We start from the raw sequence: 25,582 nt of genomic DNA on the forward strand, positions 1-25,582 counted from the left end.
CTGCAAAAGACATGTATCTCACACTAAATTAAAACAGTGCAGATACAAAGATATTACTTATTCATTCATATCCCTGTTTCACTTCTCAAGAGTTTTTTTTTTTTTTAAATCTCTGCCTTGTAACTGTAGGTTACAACTGTCAGGGAAGCAAGATCAAGAAGCAACCCTTCATCAGATTATAGTGTGGTATCCTCCTCCCTCATTTCCCAGATGAATGAAAGAAAGCACTTTGGTATCTTACCTCGACTTAACCATCTGACTTCAGTATAGAGGAGGACATCCCCAATACTTGGCAGAGCATTCCTCCAGTAACAACCTGAAGCTTCGGTGTTGCCTTGCCTTACTCGGTGTATAAATGCTCAATCAACAATCTTTTATTCCATACAATTCAACACTTTATGAGCATAAACCATCTGGAGGGGAGATGAGCGCGGGAGGGTGTCCGCCTGATCTCGAAGTGTCTGAGCGTTCCACACATTCTTATAGCTTAAGCCCCCCTCCACCTAGTCATAAAACCTAAACATCCACAGTCTTTCTCTCTCTCAGTGAACCTAAGTTATGACCTTGGTTTCCTGTGCAGTATGTTCTGTTCTTTTCTAATCAGACAAATAAGGTGATGACTCTCTGAAAACAGTATTTCTTATAACTCAGCAGTATAATGCATCATAAAACAATATCATTCATTCACAATAAATGAGCAGTCTAATGTAATACAAATCAGTTTAATAACTGTAATAGTTATCACCTCTTCAGGAGAATAATGCAAACTAAAACTACATAATGATTTCACAATCTTTAATTAGGGGTCTAATGTGGCATAAGATAATATAATAATCTCACAGTAGACACAGGGACACTGACACCAAGTGCATGTTGTATGTCTGTATACACTGCAAAGACATGTATCTCACACTAAATTAAAACAGTGCAGATACAAAGATATTACTTATTCATTCATATCCCTGTTTCACTTCTCAAGAGTTTTTTTTTTTTAATCTCTGCCTTGTAACTGTAGGTTACAACTGTCAGAGAAGCAAGATCAAGAAGCAACCCTTCATCAGATTATAGTGTGGTATCCTCCTCCCTCATTTCCCAGATGAATGAAAGAAAGCACTTTGGTATCTTACCTCGACTTAACCATCTGACTTCAGTATAGAGGAGGACATCCCCATACTCGGCAGAGCGTTCCTCCAGTAACAACTTGAAGCTTCGGTGTTGCTTTACCTTTGCTCGAATGGAGCTGATGACATTAACATTATTAACAACAGGCAGCACGACATGGTCAAATTCCATAACTTTTGGGCATACCCATATGGAAAAGAAATAGTAAAAACTTATATGTGATTACTCATGAAAGTGGCCACTTTCATGAGTAAATCATATAAGGCTTACATGATTTACTCATGTAAGCATATACATGAGTATATGCTTACATGATAAAACAATATGAAAGTAATGAGAAAGTGGCCACTTTCATGAGTAAATCATGTAAGCCTTATATGATTTACTCATGAAAGTGGCCACTTTCTCATTACTTTCATATATTGTTTTAGTAAGTATCCAAAACATACAAGTTTCATTATATAATTTTTCAAGGGATCTTATATCTGTTTTCATTCTTATATGCTTTTCATACAAGTTTCACCCAAGACAGATACAAACTTTATAAGATTTATATATATCTTTTCCATACGGGTATAGCCTGTTGGTAAGTGATGCAATGACAGTTTAGAAACTAAACTCCTGAGTAACAACCCGCCACAGCAGTTGTCAGTTGTCACAGACACGAGCTTTTCAACAGGCATGTTTTTTTTTTTTTTGCAAAGTAGTCTTTCAGTAATTGTAAATATCTGCTGCTCTGCCTGTAGTTTTCAGTTGAAGTAAAAAAGTCACCAAACACCATCTGATTGAAAACAGCCAGCTGACTCAGCACACTGAATTAAAAATGATTTGCACCTATGCATGTCCAATTCCAGCTGTTATAATGCATCTGCAGACATTGCAGACATTCTCCTTGCCACAATATTTGCACCAAGTACACTGGCAATAGCAGACAAAATTTCTTTAGTACTTTTACGGTCACTGGATAACGGCTACGTCTAATGCGTTTTCCTTTGAAATCGCTTCGTTTTCTCTCTTCGGTTTGGCCTCCCGTCCACACTGCGATGGCGTTTTCCCCAAGGAAAAACACAGCGTTTTGAAAATGCTTTCGAAAACGCATAGATTTCAAAACGGAGCTGTCCCGTCGCAGTGTGGACAATCAAAAAGGCAGACTTTCTAAAACGTTGACACATTTTAGTCATGTGATGCAGTCATGTGACCAATTAAACAAAGAGGGCATTGTACAGCAGTTGTTTTGATTGCTCTCAATTCTGACAGCCCTACAAAAAGAGTAATATCAGTTTGTACATACTCCAGATAGCTTTTCTTCAAATTCTTTAATTCTCACTCGCTTTTGCTCATGTGTAGGACTTGAACGTAAGCGTTTTGGGCCCTTTCAATGTGGACGCACAACTCTGTGAAAACGACTGAAAACGCTAATGTGGACGCGGAGCATTTTCAGATGAAAACGCCGTTTTCAAATCTATCCAGGCTAGTGTGGACGTAGCCAACATTTCATAGCCTCTTTTACAATCCTGCCATTAGTGAAGGGCTTTTTGTGCTTTGTTAAAATATGTTCATTCAGTCATGAGCTGCTGTAACATGAAACAAGTGGCTGAATTGGCACCTCAACATACACTCAAGTTCTTTAAAAACTTGCTAATGAACTACTAATTTTATTCAGGTGTGTTTGCAGCAGGGACCCATGGAAAAGTTTCAGGACACCGGCCCCCGAGGACCTGACTTTGACACCTGTGCTCTACGCCCTAGTTCAGTTGACAGATGTATTTACATAGATGCGCCACCTGCATGAAGGACTTCTAAAATGCATTAATAAATAGGTTTTGCAGGAGGTTAAAAAATATTATCCACGCTAATAGAAGACATTCTGTTGAATTGTTGATTTGCTAAAATGCTTGTGTGTTTTTTCTTTTGCGAATTGTTGTTATTTCCAAAATTTTGTATCGGCCTTATTCCTGTGTGCTGCAGAGCTCCAGTGTTGCTACAAAATGATGTTAAACAGCTGCACAATTGTTCTGTTGGCATGTTAGTTCATTACCAAGAATGTGGGTGCTGTCATTTTCAGCCAATGCTATGCACACAATCATCCTGCCATTAATGCTCACTGGTTTATCAAATGTTTATTAACCTGCTACTAAAATTAGTCTCAGTGGTTGTCAGTGCACATCCATGACATCCGTACTGTTGTGAAACCACACCTCTGATAACAGTTATCGTTTAATGTCTTACACACTGTCTGTACCATATCAGCTATCCACTCACTTTCCAACTACATTAATGTAGTTGCAAAGGTCAAGGCCAGAGATCACCTGGCCTGGAAATGCATTGTTGACCAAGATGGAAACCCTACGGTACACACAGCAATGTATTGGCTTTGTGGACAACCTCTCCTGTCAACCGCCGGCTAGGGACAAAAGAAAGAAGAAAGAACTACATTGTTGACTGATGAGCTCCTGTAGTTTTAGTGATTCATTTGGAAGTTTAGGATGTAATATTAGTCATTTGTGCAATTAAATAATACTGATTTTTCTAGATCATGATAATGAATTATTCTCATACTGTGTTCGTGTAAAGCACTAAAGTAAAAAAAAAAAAAACCCTGAAAAATACACCAAGGTGTGTTGGTGCTGTGGTAGGTACATACTGGGTGTAACACTATTATGCATCCAAAGACCCCTGTAATCAGAAACAGGAAGTGAAGTCAACCATATATCATGCACTGTCACATACAGAGCACATACAGGTTTTACACAAGTACACAGCTGGTTCCTTAAATGTCTGCCATGAAACATTACTTGTGCCGGACCATCCTCTATTTGCTGATCTTCCCAGTCCTCATTATCACTCCGGATGCTCAGAGTAAGTGATTCTTACTAACTTTAAATGGCTCTATTTCAGTCTGAACCCTACTGAGTTTAATATTTGCACTGTTACAGGTGCAAAATGCAGAAAACAGCTACAAAATTTTAAATATCCTTTACTGTTTACCTTAAATGTTAATTCAGTGCACGCGTCTAGTATTTTTTTATAGTATTCTTAAGATGCACCAAAAGGCTTGACTGCACAGCGCTCACACCCTCTGTCTACCAAAAGCCTCAACACGAAGGACAAAACGCTGTGAAATGGTCTTTGATGCTATGATGTAGATTTTAGCTCAACATGTGAATGATTTTTAGACTTTTTCCAGATATGTTAATAGTAGCAACAACAATACCATCCATTTACTGTGCCAATCTTGAATCAATATAAATCTGAATTTAAAAAAAACTTTTTGAAAATGATGATGATTCTTTTAACAAATCTTTAATGTACTGAAGGACTGGACTCATTAAAGGAAACTTATATTTAACCACTTTGTGAACATTTTGTTCCAAATCCTAAAAACAGTCAGACCTCTAATATTCCAAAGTTTAAAAAGCTTAAATCTGTTTGTTTCTCTTTTTTAAAAGAATTTTGTTTCAGTCAATTCAGAGCAGCAACGTGCTCAAACCACAAATACACCACAGACTGACTTTCTAACCTGATTGTACTGTTTAGTGACACAGGTGCAGCATGGAAACCTATAAAGCTTTTTCTGTGATCTAATTTAGATAGATTTAGAAAAACTTAATTTAGGTAAATATATGCTCAGTCTTTCCTAATCTATATTTTGTTGTTCTTGTTTCTGCAGGTGATGACTCTGACTGTTCTATAGAAATTAGAGTACGTCGCAACACAGTTCATAATGCCTCACTTGGACATCAACTTTGGATTAATTGCACAGTTATTTTTTGCAGTGATTCACCACCAACAGTAACCTGGTATAAACTTGAGAAAACAGATGTCCCCGTCAATGTCAGCAGTGACAGTCACATTAAAACAGAGTGGAAACCTTTAAACAAGTCAGCAGGGATCTTCTATTTGATCTTCCAAAACATTCTCAGAAGTGACTCTGGTCAGTATCAGTGTCATGGTGGAGGGAGTATGAGTCATGCAATCACTGTCAATGTCCACGGTGAGTGATCCTTTATACATATCAAGACTAAATGATGACTACATGATTTTATTTTTTCCTGCTACAGAATAATTCATTCAACATCCCTCATTAATTCTCAGATAATCTGATTTATGATATGATTTCTGAAAAACAAACAGCTCAAATCTTTTTCAGATAATGTGAAGCTCACCACAGCTTCGTGGACAACTTTGGCACCAGGTAAGAAACTTCCGTTTACCGTTTCGCTTGCCTCGTTTTGCGAACATTATGTTTCCCACACTAATTTTTATATCACTGCTTCTTTGATGCTACATCAATCATCCTCTGATTTCTTGCAGTGAATACAACTTCTGCTGACACTTTCTGGCCAGTCATATACCGTGTTGTTGGGAGTGTGGTATTTGTCACCGTAGTAATATTAATATGTGTTACATCGAAGCAAGGTTGCAAAGGTGAGATGTTTGGGTTTGTACATAGAGGAACTGGTTGTGCTGCTGAAAGGATAAAGTTTAAACCAAAAAATAGTAAAAAAAAAAATAAAAAATTAATTAATTATTAAAATTGCACATAAAGTTAATACTTATGTCATGCTATGCACATTCACTATCATGATCCTGAGAAGATGAACTGACTTCCTTTCATCTGTGTTATCCAGGAAAACCGAGGAAGACAACAAAACCAAGTCAGGAGCTCTACACTCATATCTATGACAACGATGTATGATGACAATCCTCATGTCTGAAATGCTCTAAAATCAGTCTGTGAAGCTCAATTTATTATAATCAGCATATTTTACTGATGTGTGAGCTAAGCCTTGCTACAATTTCTTATTTAAATCTACTGGCGTCTCACTGGTGTGTGTTACCGTGTACCCAGTTTAGCATTTTTTGAATTCCTGTAAATCAAATCAAACTGTAGAAGTGAAATTTCCTACTTGAGAAACCACTATTGTTTAGTCTGCAAAGACTGCGGGTGCATGTGTGTGTGTGTGCGTAAGTGTGCATGTGTGTACGTGCGTGTGTGGTGTATGACACATTGGAAAGGTAATAGTTTTGCTTCCTGTACAGGTAACAGTTTTGCACACATCCTGTGCAAACAGGACCTTTGACTGTATTTATGATTGAATTAGTGTGTTTGCATTGCTGCTCTCTGTCGTTGATGATTAAAGAAGCTTTTCTTCTTTGGTATTTGAGTGTCTTTGCATTTGGGAGCAGGAAGTAGAATTGAACCACACACCACATGAGCATATGTGAAGACAACGGCTCAAATGGTTTTTCAGAATAGAAAAGGAAGATGTAAACTCATAAAGTTAGCCTTCCACTCATTATCCCACAGCTGTTATTGCACTAAGAAAACTATATTTACTTCAAAAGTTACTTGTTAAATAACAACATAACAAAATACTTTGATGTGTCTAAAAATAAACCACACTACAAGCACATTGCACAATGGCTGCAATGCATTAGCTCATAGTTTGGAAAGTTTCCCATTATAACCAGATGGTGATATTGTCGCAGCATCGCTCTATTGTGACAAACTAACCAAACCGCAATGAGACACTTGTGCAACATTGCAGCAATGTAATAAAACAGTAATACGATGTATTTTACAGATTGCACCCATAATTTTCTATCACAGTTGGGGTAATGGTGTAATAATAACTGTGAAACATTTTAAAAAGTTGATGAAATATATTTAGAACATTCTTTTGTTGTTACAAAAGAATGTTCTAAATATACAGCAATGCTCAGGTCCAGTGTTTTTGAGCATAGAATATCAAGCATCAGAATAAGGCATGTTACTACCATGTTGCACCAACCCAGTGGTTCCCAAACTTTTTTGCTAGGCCCCCCTTTGTTTTACAAGAAAAATGTTCGCGCCCCCCCGCACGCGCACAAACACATCCTCCAACCACACACACCCTATTTTGCTCCATTGCGGTTTATTTCACACCTCAAACATTTAGTAAACAATTAAGCAAATACAGTAATCTGCAATAATTACAGGTAGTAATAAAAAAAATACTAACTCTTTTACGCTACGTCCACACCTACACGGGTATTTTTGAAAACGCAGCTGTTTCATCCACATGTAAACAGCGTTTTGAATCACCGAAATTGACATTTTTTAAAAACTGTTTACATGAGATGATTGCAGAATGGCAGATAGAGACAAAATACGGTGTACTGTTAATCTGACTATCTTCAGGTTTACACGCTTACATACAACACACGCAGTTACTGTCCCTCCATTTAGAAAGACAGAGGTGTCACGGTGTAATTATTTTACGTGTAGTTATTTTTTTCCCGTGTAATAATATTCAACATTGCTGTCAATACATTTTCCAAGAATGCCTCTCTGTGCAAAATGGGTTTAAAAACATAAACAGCTGTAGGATACTGTTTGTCCATGATTTGAACCGGGGGACAAATTTGTATCCCACTGTAACTTTACTGTAATAAAGAGCTAACATCTCCAAAATGTCAGGAGTAGTTAGTCATTATGAGAAGTGTTTGTGAACTAAAAATCAAGAATGTGGGATACTGTTTGCCCGTGATTTGAAGAGCCCAGCGCGTGCTCCCGATGGCAGGGAAAACCAATTATGCAGGGGAGACCTACCTTGGCACTTGTGCAGGTGAAATCAAAGGGGAAGATATGCTTCACCATATTTTCTAGTCTTTGGCTTAGAATGAAGTTGGTTTGGAAACATATTCAGCTATGCTTCATCTCCCATGCTAGCAGTGTCCAAGCGTTTTGTTCCCCCCCCCCCCCTTTTCATACCTAGGGGGCAGGCCCCACACTTTGGGAAGGTCTGCACCAACCAAACTTTGTAGGAAACAAAAATTGTTAAAAAAAAAAAAATTAGCTTACTAGTATAATTTGCAGGCTAATAGTAAAGCCATTATCACAGAATGCTATGTGTGATAGTTAGTGCAGCACTTATGAAAGATGGCTATTTTAAAAAGCAGAAACCTTGGCTAAATGTTTGGGCCTAGTTTCAGATACTAATTTAGCAGGTTGCTAAGCTAATATGCTAAATGGTAATTTGTTAGTTTCAACTGAATACAAACTGCAGCTGAGGTTGTTGGGAAAGTGATTGGTCATAAATTATTATTTGGACAACCAAAACCTGACTTATGCTCAAACCTGATGGGGATAATATATTGAAATTCATCTCCATTACGAGTGCTGATTTCGTAGACATCCTTTTTAAAAAACATCATTTCACACATTTTTTTAGGTGGTTTATTATTGTTTTGCTAACTTTGGAGTAGTCTAAGCTATCTGCCATTATAGTATTTCTGACTTTATCCCTATAGGCTATAAAATTAGGCTTTTTTTTTATCACTAGCAATGTAATGTGACAACTTTGAAGATCTGTACAGTTTCCTGGATACACACATACATGCATCATCCATTAAGATAAAGAACCAAGATAAACTAAGACAGAACAGACTCATAGTTGGTTTCAAAGTGATCTGAAAGCCCATGAGAATAGGTAGATCTTAAATAAATGTTAACATCAGTACCTCTAGTACAAGGAGTGGATGAACCAACTTATGCTGCCATCATAGCATGGCTGAAAAAAAATCTTTAATGAAAACTGGGTTTAATAACAAGGTGATACCCTCTAATAAGCCAGCAAAATCACTAATACTGAATATTAATGACTTATTAGAGTAGGAGTGCTTTCTGGATTCATGTTGTTTTTATGCTCTCTACAACAGACATATGCGGCAAAAACTGAAAGAATGTCAAGGCACTGTCTACTAAATAACATTTATAATACATTAATTTAACCTGTTCATGTTTAACCAGATGTTTAAATCTGTTTAATGTCCTGATGAATGCTTGCATTCCAAAACGCCTGAGTTTTTCTAAGTTTAGAAGAGAGTGCTTTTGATCTTTAAGGCCAATAACATATTTTGGCTCAAATTGAATGGATATTGCTTAGTTGATAAGCAAGCTAATTGTAATTGTAACTCTTAAGCGTTTATTTATTTTTTTCTTCTCCTTTTTTATATCTATTTATTAGCTTGTTTTTGAGCTGATGTAACCGGAGCCTCGTCATCTTGTCTCTCTATATGCTGCACTGGATATGGCAGAGATGACAATAAAGTTTACTTTGACTTTGACTAAAAAAGTTATTTGTAAGAAAAGTATCATATCACCCAATAACATTCTATATCATTTTGATTGTTTAAAATCAAAATGATATAGAATGTTATTGGGTTTTGCAAGGTTGAAAATATGGGGCTTTAATAAGATAGCCAAAGCTTAGTTAACTTAAGGTCATGTGGTGACAGAGGGACAAAGGCAGAGTACATCAAAGGCATAATAGAATAGAATAGAATAGAATAGAATAGAATAGAATAGAATAGGCCTTTACTGTCACTGTACATGTACAACAAAATTGTGGGTGCCTCACACCAACTGTGCAGGAATAAAATATACCACAGGGCCTTCACACAGACTGTAACAAGCATGTTGCAGTACCCAGAAACAAACCCAAAAAACTCCAGAGAAAACCCACACAGGCACACTGAGCACACTTAAACTCTACATTGAAATGCCCCAGTTGACCAGATAACATCCTTTCTGTGGGACAGCAGTGCCAACCACCGCACCACAGAGCAGCCTTTTCAGGCCATTATTAGTTTGACTTACATGTTTTTGTTTCCGATGCATGCTACATGCTGGTTCTTGCTAATTAACCTGAAATATACTCTCAAGTTATAATCCTAAATTGAGAATCATAAACAGTTTGGACTTTGGAAGGTGGGGATTGAGAGCATGTGATTTTTATGTCATATTTTTCACTTTCCGTTGTCTGGATTACTCACAGCATGTGCAGAATCACATGCTTGGCGCAGTCAATGAAACCTCGCCCCCCTACTTTTTAATTTTGGCTCATCCAAAGATGTGACGTACTTTCTTACACCTTGAATGCAGGAAGTGACACCTTTCACTTCAGACTGAAACCAGCTACAGACGCTTATAAAAAAATGAACCAAGAAATTCTCCTGAGTCTCCCATATTTACGTTACCTTAAGTCTGGAACAGGAACCATTTCTAAACTGACGTTCACAGACAATAAAAAAGGGCAATTTCTCACCAGTTAAATGGTGTTAGAATTTAAATCATGCACAGTACAGAAGAGTACAGAGAATTAGCATTGAAAAAGAAGAACAAAGTTTTTCAGTCATGCAGAATCCACGATGCAAACGCAATCTCACGGATATTAAGAAAATGTTGTTCTTAGTCACATGCTTTGACACTGATGATACCCAGCCTGCAGCAACATTACATTCATGCTTGTAAATGACACATGTATATAAATAACACTAAAAGGAAAGCGCTTGAGTTTAGGCTTTGAAATTCTAATTTGTGGCTTTAACCACAGCGCTTATCTGATAAAGATTATATAATCGACACCAACATTGGCAAAAAAAGCAGTTTGCAGCTGTTTTAAAGCTACAAAAAGTGTAAGATTTATTTTTAAATGTGGACAAAAGGGCCTCTAATAACTACTTTATAGTGAGCAGAGGGTACTGCAGAGGTAGACGGGGTCAGACTGACAGTGGAGGCCTTCATGGAGCATGTGGCACCTGTAGGACGTTGTGGTTTCATAGGTACTAAAAGTTGACGTGCCTTGCTGCAAAATCTGGCACAGACACACAAGCACATACTCACAAACATCCCACCTTAGATAACACATCGCCCACCGGCCACCATGTGACACATTCAGAGCACCCCGTTGCCTCTTTGGGGGAATAAACATGGAAGTGTGATTGTATGTGAAATTGTATACTGTATGAGGGGCAGATATAACAGAGGTAGGGAAACTGAGCCCCCCCCCCAAAAAAAGTGTACTTGAAGTTGGACAGATGTGTGGGTTACGTCTTTGACTTTTAAATCAAGTTAGACAAGGTCGCCCTCTAGTGGCAGAACAGTAAACCTCTGTTTCGCACTTAGCAGCCAGCTGGCCTGATGATATCTTATTTCTGCCACGCTGTAGTTGAATAAATAAATCCTTAAAATATTCTAAAATGAAGTTGAGCAATGAGTAAAATAATTTCTTGTTAGTGGTCCAGTGCTTTTATTGTAAAATATACAAGAAAAGGACATTGTTTCCGCCAGATAAGCCTGTATAACAATCTTGTTTGGTATAACAGTCAATGTTTTCAGTCAAATTATTTGCTTTAATAACAGCGGGGTCACTGATTGAAAATACATTGAAAATATAATGAGCTACTTGGCATTTTTTTTCCTGTCATTGTTACTGTGGAAACTAAACAAAAATGGTTAGATGCTTCACCTCAGGAAGAAACATAAATAAACCAAAAACACAAACAAACAAAAAAAGAAGATAAAAACAGTATTGTAAAAAGACAAGAAAAAAACAAGAAAACCCCCCCAGAAAAATTAGCAGAAGACATTGTTTTCATAACATATGCAAGTCACATGTAAAGACAGTTTTAATAATAATAACAATTTATGTAGTCCTGTGAAAAACTGCGTACATCCTTACTGCTTCCACTGGAATTAAGAGGGTAAGTAGCAGTGAGGTGCTGGTAATCAAATGTATTTGATTAACTGATCAGCTAATTAAGTATGAGCACCTCTATAAAAACAGAAGATCTGAAGCTTTTTTTTGCAAATTATGCCACAGTTTTTTACATGGATGACTCTACAATCCCCTTACCTCAGATTGAAACTGAAAAAATCTAAGAGCTACCCCACAGACTCTACAGGCCTCAGTTAGCATGCTAAATGCTCAACACAGTTCAGGAAGAAGACTGAACATGTATGGCTTGATTGGAGGGGTTTCTGGGACAGTGCCTCTTCTCACTAAAAAGGACATGGCAACATGGTTTAAGTTTGCAAAGTTGCATCTGAAAGAACCACGAGATATCTGGAACAATGTCCTTTGGACAAATAAGAGCAAAGTACAGATGTTTTGTTATAATGCATAGCTCCAAGTTTGCAAAAATCAAACTCAGTATATCAGCACAAACACCCCCAGCACGGTGGTGGAGAGGTGATGATTTGGGGTTATTCCTGCTGCCACAGGACTTGGGCGCCCTGAGCTGACCTCCTCTATAGACCAAAGTGTTTTAGACTTAGATGTGAGGCTGTCTGTCTGAGAGCTAAAGCCTGGCACAGCCAGGAAAATGATCCTAAGCACAGCAGCAAATCTAAATCAGAATGGCTGAAAAAGAAAAGAATCAAGGTGCTACAATGACCCAGTCAAAGAGACCTTTAAGGCCTTAAGACAACTGTGCATAAACAAATGCCTGCAAATGTAAACGAACTGAAGCAACGTTGTACAGAAGACTGAGCAAAAATTCCTCCATAATGATACGAGAGACAGAAAAAGCCAAACACACCAATTCAAGTTGTTGTTGCTTAAGGTGGTTCCACAGACTACTGAATCATACGGTCTGCTTAGCTTTTCCCAGGACTGCATAGAGTCTTATGAAAAAGACTGTAGATGTTGAAAATAGTGTGATTATTTTAGGCATCCATTGTATTTTAGGCATACCTGACTTGTACTTAAAGAACAGCATGGCGACACTCCTTCAGCTGCTCCACTTTCCTTCCACGGCCCAAAGAAATGCTTGTTTAGGTTATTTGGCGTATGGTTGTTTGTCTCCCAGACTGGATAGAGTGGAAAGTGGATGGATGCACCTATTTCATAGCAGCCGTTTTGAAACAAAATAATAGGAAACCAATGATGTTAGTTTATACGTGGTAATTGAATTCAAAATGAAACCTAAATCCAGTTTAAGCTTAAAAGCATACAAACTGTAAGGGTTAACTCACTGCACACTTTCAGGTTTTTTTTGGTGTGAAACTTGACTCATAAGTGAGTCATTTAAATAATATTCGAAACAACAAATTTTAAACTGGTTAAAGCTATTTTAATCTTAAAATATTTGCATTGGTTAGTCACAGATTTATTCTTTTGTTCTTTTTTTTCCCAAAGAAGGAGATGCCGTTATACCACTCACAGGTTCTGAAAGTAAAACAGTACAGTCACAGCAGTGGGCTGTGGAGGAAATGAGTTTCAGTATGTAACACCCACGGTCCCCATACATCACTGCCAAACAATCTAAAAAGAATCCAAGCTAGTATGAGGGTATCACTTCATACTATTGTGATATTCAGCAAAATCAATTAAAAGAAGCAGCGAAAAGACAGCAGATAAAGTTTTTTATTTATTTAACCCAGTGCCGATCCACATTAGCTTAAGATTTATCTTGCAGCACAAGTGCAGGACACTATTTAACAGATTTATTGATACAAAAAAGGAAAAACACTGTAAAAGCAACACAATCAGCTTGTTAGTTTCTTATCATCAAAGACATTTATTAATATTTAAACCTTCAAACTGTGTTTATATACCCAGATAACAGACTTCACTGTAGCATTATACTCTGAGTTTCTAAAATAAACCAATAACTGCCCATGCCAATAAACCTAGCACTGGTGCTCCCTACAGTTTAACTCTGTAAATTATAATACTGTACAGCAATGGCAGCAAATGCAAACACACACATAGACATAGATGCACTCTGTGTTTCTTTTGAACTCAGATTACTCACTCAGACACATAGAAAGACACACAAACGCCTTCTATCTCTCAGACAGTTATGCAAACAGTAATTCTCAGGATTCATGTGCACAGAAATCGTTTGGGCGGTGTTAACCACCGAGCACACAAAGGTTACAGGTCGACCACTCGTCTCTGTCCTGCAGGCAGCAGCTAAAAATAACAAACTTTTCATTCTTTTTCACCACAAACCATCCTTCAGGGTGACTCACACGGGCCGGTTTACTAAAAGTCAGATTTTTTTTACTTTCCCATAACTTGCAAGTTCACAATTGGTGCCGTTTTAGCCATCGTTCTTCTCTACATCACAACCACAAATGGAGGGATGTCAGGTGAAGCGACAGCTTCGCGGTGGTGATATTGGTGTCCCACAGCAATCAGGCAAAGAGCAAGTGATGTGGCTTGAAATGTTCAGCCACCTTAAAAGGTTCTGAAACAAAGTATTTTCACAATCACAAAGTCCAAACGGTTTTCGTGGTTTCGGTTTTTCTGTGTCACGTTTGTTTGTGCCTCTGGTCTTCCAATTCTAAAGAGATTTTCAGTTAATATCTGATGACACCTACATATATGTGACATCAACATTTTTTCTAGTTTAGTGATCTATGATTTATAAGGGTTTAATATATATATATATATATATATATATATATATATATATATATATATATATATATATATATATATATCTCAACATGTTATCATTTTCTATATTTGAAATGGAAAGTAGTCAATTCCAACATGATAGAAAAAGTGTAGTTACAGTCGTGGTCAGATGTTTACAAACACTCATCATGGACATGAATGTCATAGTAATTTTGGGCTTCCAATGATTTCTTTGAACTGTTCTTTTTCCAGGGTAGAATGATTGTACAGGATTCCATAAGTTTGAACTTATTTTGGATTTTCTCTAATCCACACAGGCTCAAACATGCATACAGACTCACATACATACATTTCCTTATTTAAATCTTTGAATAAGTGGCACCAAAGGTTTTACATTGTCTTTAACTTGACAAGAGCAAAGCCTGTTAACGTCTCACTAGTCATCATAATTGACTACAACTGGTAATTTCAATTGCTAGCAAAAAAAGGATTTGTTTTTTCAGCACTCATTGGATTTACCAATATTGTAAAAATTGAGAAGTTCTAAGTAGGAGAATTATAGATATCTACAAGTTGGGAAGGTCTCTTGAAGCCATTTTTAAACAACTGCAGACTGTTCAAACAAGTAAGTACAAGGTATTCAGATGCATCACCACTTTGCCAAGATCTGGAAAAAGACCAAAAGTGTCACCATCAGATTTGAGGAATTTGCTTAGGATGTTCAGGAACATCAAGGCTCAAGCGTGCCATGAGCTGGAAACTACTGGAACACCAGCAACACTGTCCACAGTGAGGCCAGTTTTACATCACCATGGACTGAGATGCCAACTCTGCTCCAAAACTGACACCTTCAAGCTCGACTAAAATTTGTAGCAGCCCGCATGGAACAAATGCCTTCTGGAGAAGAGTTTCATGGTCAGATGAGACAAAGATTGAGCTGTCTAGCCACAATGACACAAGGCATGGAGACTGTTTTGCAGCCAGTGGTACTGGGGGCATTCCACAGAGTAAATGTAATAATGAATGAGAATCACTACCTCCAAATTCTGCAACTTCACCTCAAATCAACATTTAGTTGGCTGACAACACAACTGAGTGTTCCAACAGGACAATGAAACACACATCAAAACTGGTTTTGGAAGGTATAAACGGGCTGACAAGAAGCTGTTGGAATGGTCTTCTTAAACCTCAGCCATACTGAAAATTTGTGAACAACACTTTCAAGCCAGGTCTGTGTCAGCTAACCAACCAACTTAAATGAAGTCTACAAATTTTGGCAACAAGAGCGGTTTTTGCTTCTTGATGACTACCAAGTACATCTGGCTAAAGTGCAACTTGCTAAAGGACACTTAACCAAATGTTAGTGTGGTGTTTCAAGCTTTATGTGTAATTTGGACCCTGTGTGGATTAAAGAAAATCCAAAATCAGATCAAACTTGCTCACTCAAGTCTTGTTTTTTAAAGTAATTAAAGATTTATATTGCACAATCATTCCACCCTGGAAAAAGTAAAGTTCAAAGAAATCATTATAATCCTCAAATAACCATGACATTCATACCCTAGATGAGTGTTTGTAAACTTCTGACCACAACTGTAAATTTACATGACACTTCATGCAATCATATAGCTACTGAAAGTTGAAAAAATATATAACTTATCACACCATTTTCTGACATCAGAGAATAACTAAAACACACATACAAACACACATGTACAGACACTACAACGACTTCTTAAGAGAGGAAGCACTGTTTAATCTCACCACTGGAGCTCCATTTTGCCACATCTACTTCTGCATCTCTCAGCCTTGCTATCTTTTATATAAAAGGGTTTCATCAACAAACATCTCCAGTGCTCTACCGTAAGTATAATAACTAGCATTAAATAATGTGGTTTTAGTTCTGTTTACTTTGTAGTAAATTGGTGTCCACACTAGCAGTACCCTCCCAGCTCAGCCCAGTGTTGGCTCAGCTCTGTTCCCTTCCTCCTTCCTCTGAATACTGAATTGAAGGGCACGGTGCTGAGCAGCTAGGTCAGGCTCAGAGCTTCACTGGACCTTCATCAAAGCAGCAGTGACGGCAGACTCCAAATCAGTCTGGATAGAAAGAGACAGACACACAAAGTTATTTGCCATGCCTGCACCTTTGTCCCAAGACCACCGGAAAATTTCCACAGTGTTTAATTTTCCACTTCAAAATCTATCACACAATCCTTCCTTGACAGCCTTGCATGTCCTGTTCAGACTGTAACCGCCTTTTCCTGGTAGGATGTTGTTTAGATTTCATTAGTAAAGAGACTTTTTCAGGTTGATGAGGGCAACATCAGGTTTCTAGGACATTGGTCCATTAGTCACTCGTTAAGTTTTCCATCAGTTTTAAACCACTATCAAGAAACCAACCACACTAAGGCCAAAACCCACCCTATTGATGTTTTTTTCCAGGCCTGCAGCACTTGTTCATTTAGATCATGCATGAAAACACAGGTGTGTATGTCAGTTTATCATGTTATCATTTTTATCTTCATTATATCTCTGTATGAAGTGAGAATGCAAAAACTCACAACACCAAAATGGTAAATGGCCTGTATTTGTATAGCGCTTTACACATTCAGTCATCCACCCATTCACACACTGGTGATGGCAGCGACATTGTAGCCACAGCCACCCTGGGGCGCACTGACAGAGGCAAGGCTGTCGGACACTGGCGCCACCGGGCCCTCTGACCACCACTAGTAGGCAATGGGTGAAGTGTCTTGGCCAAGGACACAACGACCGAGACCGTCCAAGCCGGGGCTTGAACCGGCAACCTTCCAATTACAAGGCGAACTCCCAAATCTTGAGCCACGATCGCCCTCACCAAGCAAATGAATAATAAAAACATGTACTTATTGTTCTTCTTTGCTGGTAAAAAGTTCCATCCAGACTGTGTAATGTGTCTAGGAGAAGTCTTGAACAGGCATGCATACATATGCTATGATAATTATAAGGGTTAAGAAAAGCTAATGGACCAGTCTATAGCCATTTTCATAAAACATAGCTTTATGGAAACGTAGTTTTTAGTATGTGCATTTAAGACCACTGAAAAAGGAGCATGATATGAAAGATGGGTGTAGCAACTAGGACATGAGCAACATTCAAGTCAATCCATCAAAAATACCGGTTGAGACATTGAAAGGAGTTACACAAGCTGACCAAAAAAATCCCAGTCTATATGGCATTGTCAGTAACTGGACTGTTTATAAACTCAGTCTTGTAATTTTAAATCCAAAGTGGCTCTTAAGCTGTGGCTATACATAACTGTTTGATTTATCATCCAGTTTTATTAATCAAGATCGGAGTTTGAGGTTAGTCTATAAAAAGAAGCCCTCAGAGTATTTCTAAATGTAAAATGTCACAATATCATCGGCGACAGGGTGTATTAACTTGATATAAATCCCACTCAGGAATGCAAAAAGAAACACAGCAAGCCCTTACACGTCTGTGCACTCACAAAATCCCCAAAACGCCCCCTCGTATCTAAAAAGACCACATACACAAAATAATGAAACACTGCATGAATTCCACAGACATAATTAAATGCCTGCCACACCTAAATCTACATGTGGCAGCAATGTGAGTTATTTAGAGAGGAAAGTCTATAGCACCACTGCAAAATCGACACATGGAGGCTAAAAGACAATTAGAGCATCAGCGACGGGTTAACTGTGCTGTGAGTTAGTGGAAAATCATTAGTGCAGATGGAAATGAATGCTTGTTAAAGCTGTTTGTTGTTTCAGTGTGGCAACCAGTAGGTGTCACCTTCTCCACATTAGGAAGCTGTGTTCCTTTTAAGATAACATGAGACTAAAGTTTGTTCCTTTGTCCTCCCTCTGATATCTTGGGAGCTATCAGTTCTGCCCCCATGATTCAAGTGGTAACTGTGTTTGTGTGCCGGACCGGATGTGGTGCCAGCCCCACATTTCCTCTGGTGCCTCAGATTAAAAGATGCCACTGAAAACATTTTCTTTCCATGATTAAAGATTTCACACTCTTATCTTTAGTTGTAGTTCAGCCAGCGGCGGACCTTGCGGTCCACATATCACCACCCAACCACGACAAAAATCATGCAAACACTGCCCCAAATAGACCAGCAACATTTTACTGGAAGAGGCCCTGGCCTTGGTCCTTCTTCCCAGCTGAGATCGAGGCAGGCAGAGTGCGAATTACACCCACTGTTTGAGCAGGAACTACCGGGGCCTATTTGTGGCTTTTTCATGGTCTGTCTTCAACCGCAGACATTACAGTACCTCAATGGGTTCACAGTGGGTTTCTCTGGAACTGGGCATTTCAGAGACTTTTGTCAGCAATAGTTTTAGAGACCGGCTGGTGCACAGTGCAGGATTTTCAGCTTTCCTCTAACTCAGAGAGGAAGTACAGATTTTTGTCCTGAGGTGAATTGCTTAAAAAAAATGACATGGTAGGAAATATTAAGGCAAATTACATTACAAGCCATAAAATTAATTTTGTTAGTCAGAGCATCTTTGGAAACACATGGTAACCTGCTATAGTTTGTTTTGTTTTGGTTATTCACCAAAAGAGGTTATTTTTGTAATTTGTTTCCAGCACTCAGCAAGATTTGAATCAAAACATGATGGTTCTTGTTGGTTTGGGTGATTATGCTGTTAATATCCTTCCCAGTCCTTATAAATTAGATTAATACTTTTAATTAATGCATAAACTGATGTTTTAAACTGTGGTTGTTACTATTTTTCCACAGATATATTTAGGAAAAGTAATGTAAAAACAAGACTTGCATGGAGACTATTTCTTTGGTGGATTTCATGGTTTCATTAACAACAGTTTCTGCTCTCATAACAGTGCAAGCTGAGTACAGCCAGGTCCCCTAGCATCTTATGTGTAGCTAAATCCGACCAATCACATGCAGCGACCATGCCTACAGAAATGACAGACAAGATTACAATTACAAGGTGGATGTTAACAAGCAATATTAGATCCTTAGCAGGACTGAAACACAGACAAACTTAGCAGAAGGTCGTTCTGATTTGTAAAAGGAATGTCATTCATGTTTGTTTCATTCTTTGTAAACTACAACTGGCCCAATTTGAAAACCCATTGAATAGTGTGCTGGCATAGTGCTGGGGAAAGTAACTAGCTTTTCTATGCTTCCAGTATTGCCAGGATGTCTGGATAGCTCATACCCGATTGAAGACTCCCTCTCCTGCGTGCCAGGAGACAAAAGCAGATAAATTTACAATAGCTAATAAAAAACTAAATTACCATGAGAAGAGTTTCTAGATTGCATTTAATCAAATAAAATCTCTTGCTTGTTCTCTACACAAGATTTTAACCTTCATGCAGCTGACGCCATTTCAAAAACAGCTGGTCAAAAGAACTTGGACTTCAAGTGGACTATCAGAATCAGAATACTTTATTGATCCCTGGGGGAAATTATTTGAGCAGGAGCGACTGTAACAGGCTGCACGCTGGTTGGCGCATGCGCACTGAATGTGCTACAAAGGGAAACCAGAAACCATTCTAATCACCTTGAAAGTCAGTATTTTGTATGATGACCTTTATTCTTAAATATATCCTGAACTCTCTTAGGAAGCTTTGTAGTAATTTCTTTAAGTAGTTTTCAGGAATAGTTCTCCAGACTTCTTAAAGGACATTCAAAGCTCTTCTTTGGATGTTTCTGCTTTTTGTTCTGTTCTCTTGTCAACATGATGACACACTACTTCAATAATGTTGAGGTCTGGGCTCTGGAGAGGCCAATCCATGACTGAGTGTTCCACTGTGTGTTTTTCTATGAAGATACCTTTTTACGGCATTGGCACTGTGTTTGTCGTGCTGAAAAATGAAGCTTTTTCCAACCAGATGCTTTCCAGATGGTATTGCATGGTCAATCTCAATCTGACAGTACTCTTCTGTTTTCATACTTCCATCAAGTTTGACAAGATCACTAACACTACTGGCTGAAATGTGTCCCCAAACTATGACTGTGCCTGGGATTTTTACAGATGGCTGTAGAAATGCACTATTTTACCTCTCTGCTGCCCCCCTCTGTACATATTGATAATGATTTGAAGCAAAAATTTCAAACTTGGACTCATAACTCCATCAGACCTGTTGTCACTAATTTTCAGTCCAGTTATTGTGTAATTTGGCATACCTCAGCTTTTACTCCCAGTTTTCCTCAAGACCTTGACTTGAGCTAACCTTCCACTGAGATCGTTTCTGATGAGCCTTCTGAAGAGTCAGATGTCTCAGGTTCTGTGTGGTTTGTTTTTTATTTTTAAGGAGACAACATTCAGATACTGTTCATCTGCTGTATAGTCTTTCAGGCATGACACTTCTTCTTTTGTCCTCCACTTGTCCAATTTCCTCAGATTTCTTAAGGACAACACTGCACACCATGCAGACATAACCAGTTTTCAGCTAATAGCTCTTTGGGAATCACCTTGGTAGTCACCAAAAATACTATTTTCTGCCCTTCAAACTGTGTTATCTTTGGCATTTTCACAGATTCAACAAAAGAAATGGAAAGAAATTGTTTTTTTTGTTTTGCAAAATACTAGCAACAGTCTGCCTAAAGATACTATTTAAGATTGTTTTTTGCAAAGTTGTGTCTCAAGAGTTTTTCACAGTACTCTACTTTCATATGCAATAACTCTTGACCATATGTATAAACTAGATCCAAGTATGGGAAAGATGCATTGCAGCTGAATTTTTACACGTGATACTATGTTTATATTGTGAATTGATCCTGTAACTAGAATTAAATTTCTATTAATGACAGTGATGATCTTGGCTTAATCACTGTGTCATCAGGTGATATCATAAAATCATTAAATGATCAGTATACATGAAGCTGTTGTGCTGTCTGATTTTAAAAAATAAAACAAAACTTGTCAGGTTATCTAAAAGTAAAAACAAGACACTTTGCATCACAGCTTTAACTGCAATCTGAATCACATCACAGTAAAAGCCTGTGTTGATCCACATCCCAACTTGGCCAAGACTGGGAAATACATATGGTAAGAGTGTGTCTGTACAGCTGAGTATGAGAGGGGACGTTGTTATCAACTGGGCAGCCTTTCAGCTTAGGACTTGTCACAGTTCCCTCATCCAGGCCCCCTTAATGTCTGCCTTCTTTCTTAGTCTCAGGGATTAGACCAAGAAAGAGGGTCTTTTCTTCTGCCTGCTAACTCCAGACAATCGGCACAATCACTTGTTATTCTGCTCAAGTCCCACATAGTTGGAAAACAAGGAAACTTGTGGTTCAAGGAATGTTTCAAGGAAACAAGGGCTTCATTTCCTGGGAAAAATCTATTTTTACAACGAAGCCACTGCAATCTATTCAACATATCCACGCTCAATTTTCTGGTCAAACATGGCACAATCAATCACACTGCTAACATAGTATTTAAGAGTGTTCCTGACAAAAACAGAACCACCCTTATATCAGCAGCATGAATGGGGACTCTCTTGTGTGGGCAAAACCTAGCTTTGAAACTTGACATGAAGAGGTGACAAGGGTGCAGTGCAGTGAATTCCCACCTTTACAACATCGCTGAAAACTTTTTTTAAAAATTGAAAACAAAAATCTTTGAAAAATCAAACATAAAAATGTCCATGAGGGGATGGCATATTTAAGCTATAATGGATGATAGTTTTTTGACTGTTGTTGATTGCGTGAGATTGTATTAGCTATGGATGTCAAGAACAGTCATGTGACCCAACCTTGACACATCAGCTCCACTTTTGTTTTTCTTCCTTTACAGCTTTTGTTTTGCCAGCCAGAGCACCAGCTTCAAGCCAAGGCCTCTGTCAATACAGCACAAGCCAGAGTTTCCCTGCCTCCCTTTGGTGGTGGAGGTAATTTATGATAAGGGGGAAAATGGGCAACCACCCACATGCCACATTACATTGGCAACTCACTCAGTCATTATTGTGGGAAAGGTGTTAACAGCAGAGAAGGTAGTGTCAATGACCTCGGAGAAGGCATCTGCCATGTCGCCTGAGTGTGAAAAGAAGCTGAATATTGACCTTTAGAGGGTGTTTCTGGTAACTGTTAGTGTGTTTCATGTTTTGTTATAATAAAAACAGCTGAAACTCAGAAATCTCCAACTTACTGTAATTATATATATAAAAAATATAAACTGTAATATCCTTTTTTGTAATCAAAATTGGCAGACACAGCTATTAACATTGGCAGAACTAAGCTGTGAATGGTTTCCTTTCTGGCAGCTAAGCATCTTTCAGGCTATGCATTTATTGTTAATAAGCAATTTATGCTTCCTTGTATTCCTATTATTTTCCCTGTCTGCAAAACACAATGGATTAATAATGTCAGCTAAAAGAATCACATTTTTTATGCCCAATGGGAACTAAAAAAAACACACAAAAAAATACAAATACAAATACAAAAACCCACATTCTTAATTTCTAATTAGTTCAACTTGAACTCCAAAGACTAAGTTAAAGATGCCACTGTGACATCACCAACTGTCACCAACTAATGCTGGCTAGTTAGCTTGGTTAGTAAGGGTACATCTGTACTTTTATACTATCTGTGGGTATAAAATGGGATTCTATCTTCATCAAAACATGGCTTGAATAAAAAAAAAAAAATTAGTAAGACACAAATGAGTTATCAAGAATCAAAATATCAGAATTGGTAACTTATCATTGTCACCAAGAAGGGGCAAATTAGCTCTAGAGACCAACACTGTTTTATGCTCCAAAGATATTTCAACAATTTGTAAGTCAATGGGAACTGACCCACTTTGAAGGCTGATTGAAGTGGTCAATTGAGGAGCTGCTTTTATGCCTTTCTTGAAATTGTTTTTTCAGTTCCTGATGTTGCTCATCATTTTGAGAAGTTATTTATTCTCCCATCGCTACAAAACAAATATTTACATTTTTGCTGTCAGTGTTGTAAATCTTTACTACGTTAGAGTAAGTTAGAGTCACATTTGGTTTCAACTTGGTATATATATATATATAGATATATATGGTAAGTATGTAGAAAATAGGGGTGACGAGAGTAAACTCGGAGCTAAAACTAGCTAAAATGTTAATGGTAATGATAGATGATCTACCTCCGTTATATACAAGCATTCAAGAATTTTTTTTCCCCCTTTTGTTCATTTCCAAATTACAAATGACAAAATAATTAGGTTTAACTTTGAAAAGAAAAACAGTTTTATCTGTCAGTCCTTGAGCAGTAGTATTGCCACTAAAAGTAGTTCTTGGAGGCGGATTTGGTATGTCACAGTCCATAATGCAAGAGTTTTCCTGTTCATGTAACCAGAAGAAAGGTGGACCTTTACACAGTCACGGTGACAAGAGGCACTCAAAACTTGGCCAGCACAGAAGCAGGCCACTAGACAACACTGCTATGCACGAGGGTTTTTCTCACATCAGGTGACTCCTGTGAGTAAAGGAAAGCCTAGAAAACCTAGTAAAGAGAAATTTATAAAAAAAAAAAAACAACAACAACAAAAAAAGTCTGGTAATTTTTCTGCTTGACAGTATAATTACATGGTTCTATAAAGGCGTTCCCAGAAATACTGTTTTGCTGAACTTTGAGGGAATACCTCAAAGGCTTCTTAGGACTTTCTTCAGCCATGTTTTGGAGCTACTAAGGGATTGAGAGTGCCAAACCATATAGGGAAATTTGCATAAGTTCGTAACAGGAGTTAGTCTCGTTTAGACAGGCGTAATTTATTATTGCAAAAACTACACCACTGCATTCCCGAAATGCCTTTTGACACCAACAAAACGCAAAGCTGGCCTTGTTTGCGTCAGGCAAATCCGCAGGCACTACCAGTAACTGAATGCGATTCAAAGAAAATACAAATGTCAAGGTTTTTTTTGTTTTTTTTTTTTTTTTTTAAAAAAGCTTCGATTTTAGACTCACCATCCGTACAGATGAAGCACTTGCAGAGACACACACACAAGCACAAGAGGAAGGACCGCTGCCACACACACAACAGAGAGGAGGATAACCATGGCTGGACCCACTGTGGCAACACAAACACACAAGCTCAGCAATCCTCCAAAACACAGATGAATGTCCTAAAGAGATATAAGATTATGTATGACATCTGGAAATAAACATGTTAGGTGATGTGGTAAGACAAGAAAGGTTCTGCTGGCTAAAAAATAAGCCTTCCCGTACTGATGTGGCATACAGGATTCGGGACCCCACTCAAGCAAGCCAAATTACCCAGCACTAAAATAGCAGAGAAGGCAGCAGTGTCAATCAAAAGCTCCTGTTCCTAGTAAAGGAGAGCATTTTAGCACATTAGTGGCATATTATATTTGGCTAGTAATGGTGACAGGACAAGACATCATCAGGAGTCCTCACTGTTTGTGTTGAGGGACATCATCAGGGTGTATTCAAACCCGGGTGGTGCACGATGCACTTGATGGACAGGTCCTGAACAGCCCAGACTGGAAGAGTACGTGCTCGTCACTATTGTTGTACGTCGCCTTGTCGTAGGCCGACGAAAATGGTGGGCCTAGGGTTCGGTTGTCACGGCCGACGTTCCCACATGATCTCCGCCAGCAGGCCGGGACTTGGCCGTGCATGGGCCTCGATGATCCCTGAAGGTGAGGTCACCTGGCTCACCTCTGGTTTGGGGTAAAACGTAGAGAGACAAGACTGAGTTAAATGGCTGCTTTGAAAGTTTTATTTGTCAATTTTGCTTAGGTATTTTTTTCATTCTGGTGTTACTCTTTTTGCGGTAATTCTTTTAGGTTACACCAACAGAAAACAAAGATTTGCTCATCTGCCATTCCTAAGGAAGATGGACAAAACAGAGAACATCGCCTGTCATCTTTCTGCCCCGACGACACAGGACACAAGTCGTCCTCCGACAGGCCTGGGAAAAAAAGCCAGGACAGAGAACAGAGCCAGAGCAGACTTTTAGTGGCTGTGTGTGTGTTTATGTGGTGTCTGATCTGGTGTCTGCGTCCAACAGTTCAGACAAAAGCAAAGCCTGTGTAGGAAAGCAACATACGCAACAACACAAAACACACACTAGGCTTTGGTCTAGGGAAACAGTAAACCACATCAGCCCGGGCTTGAATCCCACATAATCACCACTTTCCCATCTGTGAACCCCTCTCTCATTATCACTCCAAAGCAACCACACACGCACTCACAGAGGAAGATCAGCAACTACTCTCACTCCTGGAACTTTTGCTCATGATCACTAGAGCTACATTAGTCTTCTTGATGGAAATTCTACGTCCTAGAC

At 38.4% G+C, this 25,582-nt stretch overlaps 1 protein-coding gene and 1 long non-coding RNA gene across 4 annotated transcripts in view; one reads left to right on the top strand and one right to left on the bottom strand.

Moving 5' to 3' along the window:
* Positions 1–3,803: 3,803 nt before the first annotated feature.
* Positions 3,804–25,582, top strand: part of LOC120715439 (B- and T-lymphocyte attenuator-like) — a 25,843-nt gene continuing 4,064 nt past the window's right edge. The window contains exons 1-5 of one of the 3 annotated variants that reach the window (XM_040002453.1): positions 3,804–3,981; positions 4,793–5,116; positions 5,273–5,317; positions 5,437–5,550; positions 5,754–6,285. In XM_040002453.1, coding sequence (XP_039858387.1) covers positions 3,897–3,981; positions 4,793–5,116; positions 5,273–5,317; positions 5,437–5,550; positions 5,754–5,821 — 636 coding nt within the window. In that variant the 5' untranslated portion in view covers positions 3,804–3,896 and the 3' untranslated portion in view covers positions 5,822–6,285. Of the gene's footprint in view, positions 3,982–4,792; positions 5,117–5,272; positions 5,318–5,436; positions 5,725–5,753; positions 6,286–25,582 lie in introns of those variants that run through there. The other 2 variants (XM_040002452.1, XM_040002451.1) reach the window with 2 other exon arrangements.
* Positions 13,299–24,295, bottom strand: LOC120715440. The gene is made up of 2 exons (XR_005691634.1): positions 24,238–24,295; positions 13,299–16,412 (listed from the first exon to the last, which is right to left on the bottom strand). It is a non-coding gene; the product is annotated as an uncharacterized LOC120715440 (long non-coding RNA).

This window comes from Simochromis diagramma, unplaced genomic scaffold (genome assembly GCF_900408965.1).
Source record: "Simochromis diagramma unplaced genomic scaffold, fSimDia1.1 OVJJ01000442.1, whole genome shotgun sequence".
Lineage (NCBI taxonomy): Eukaryota > Metazoa > Chordata > Actinopteri > Cichliformes > Cichlidae > Simochromis > Simochromis diagramma.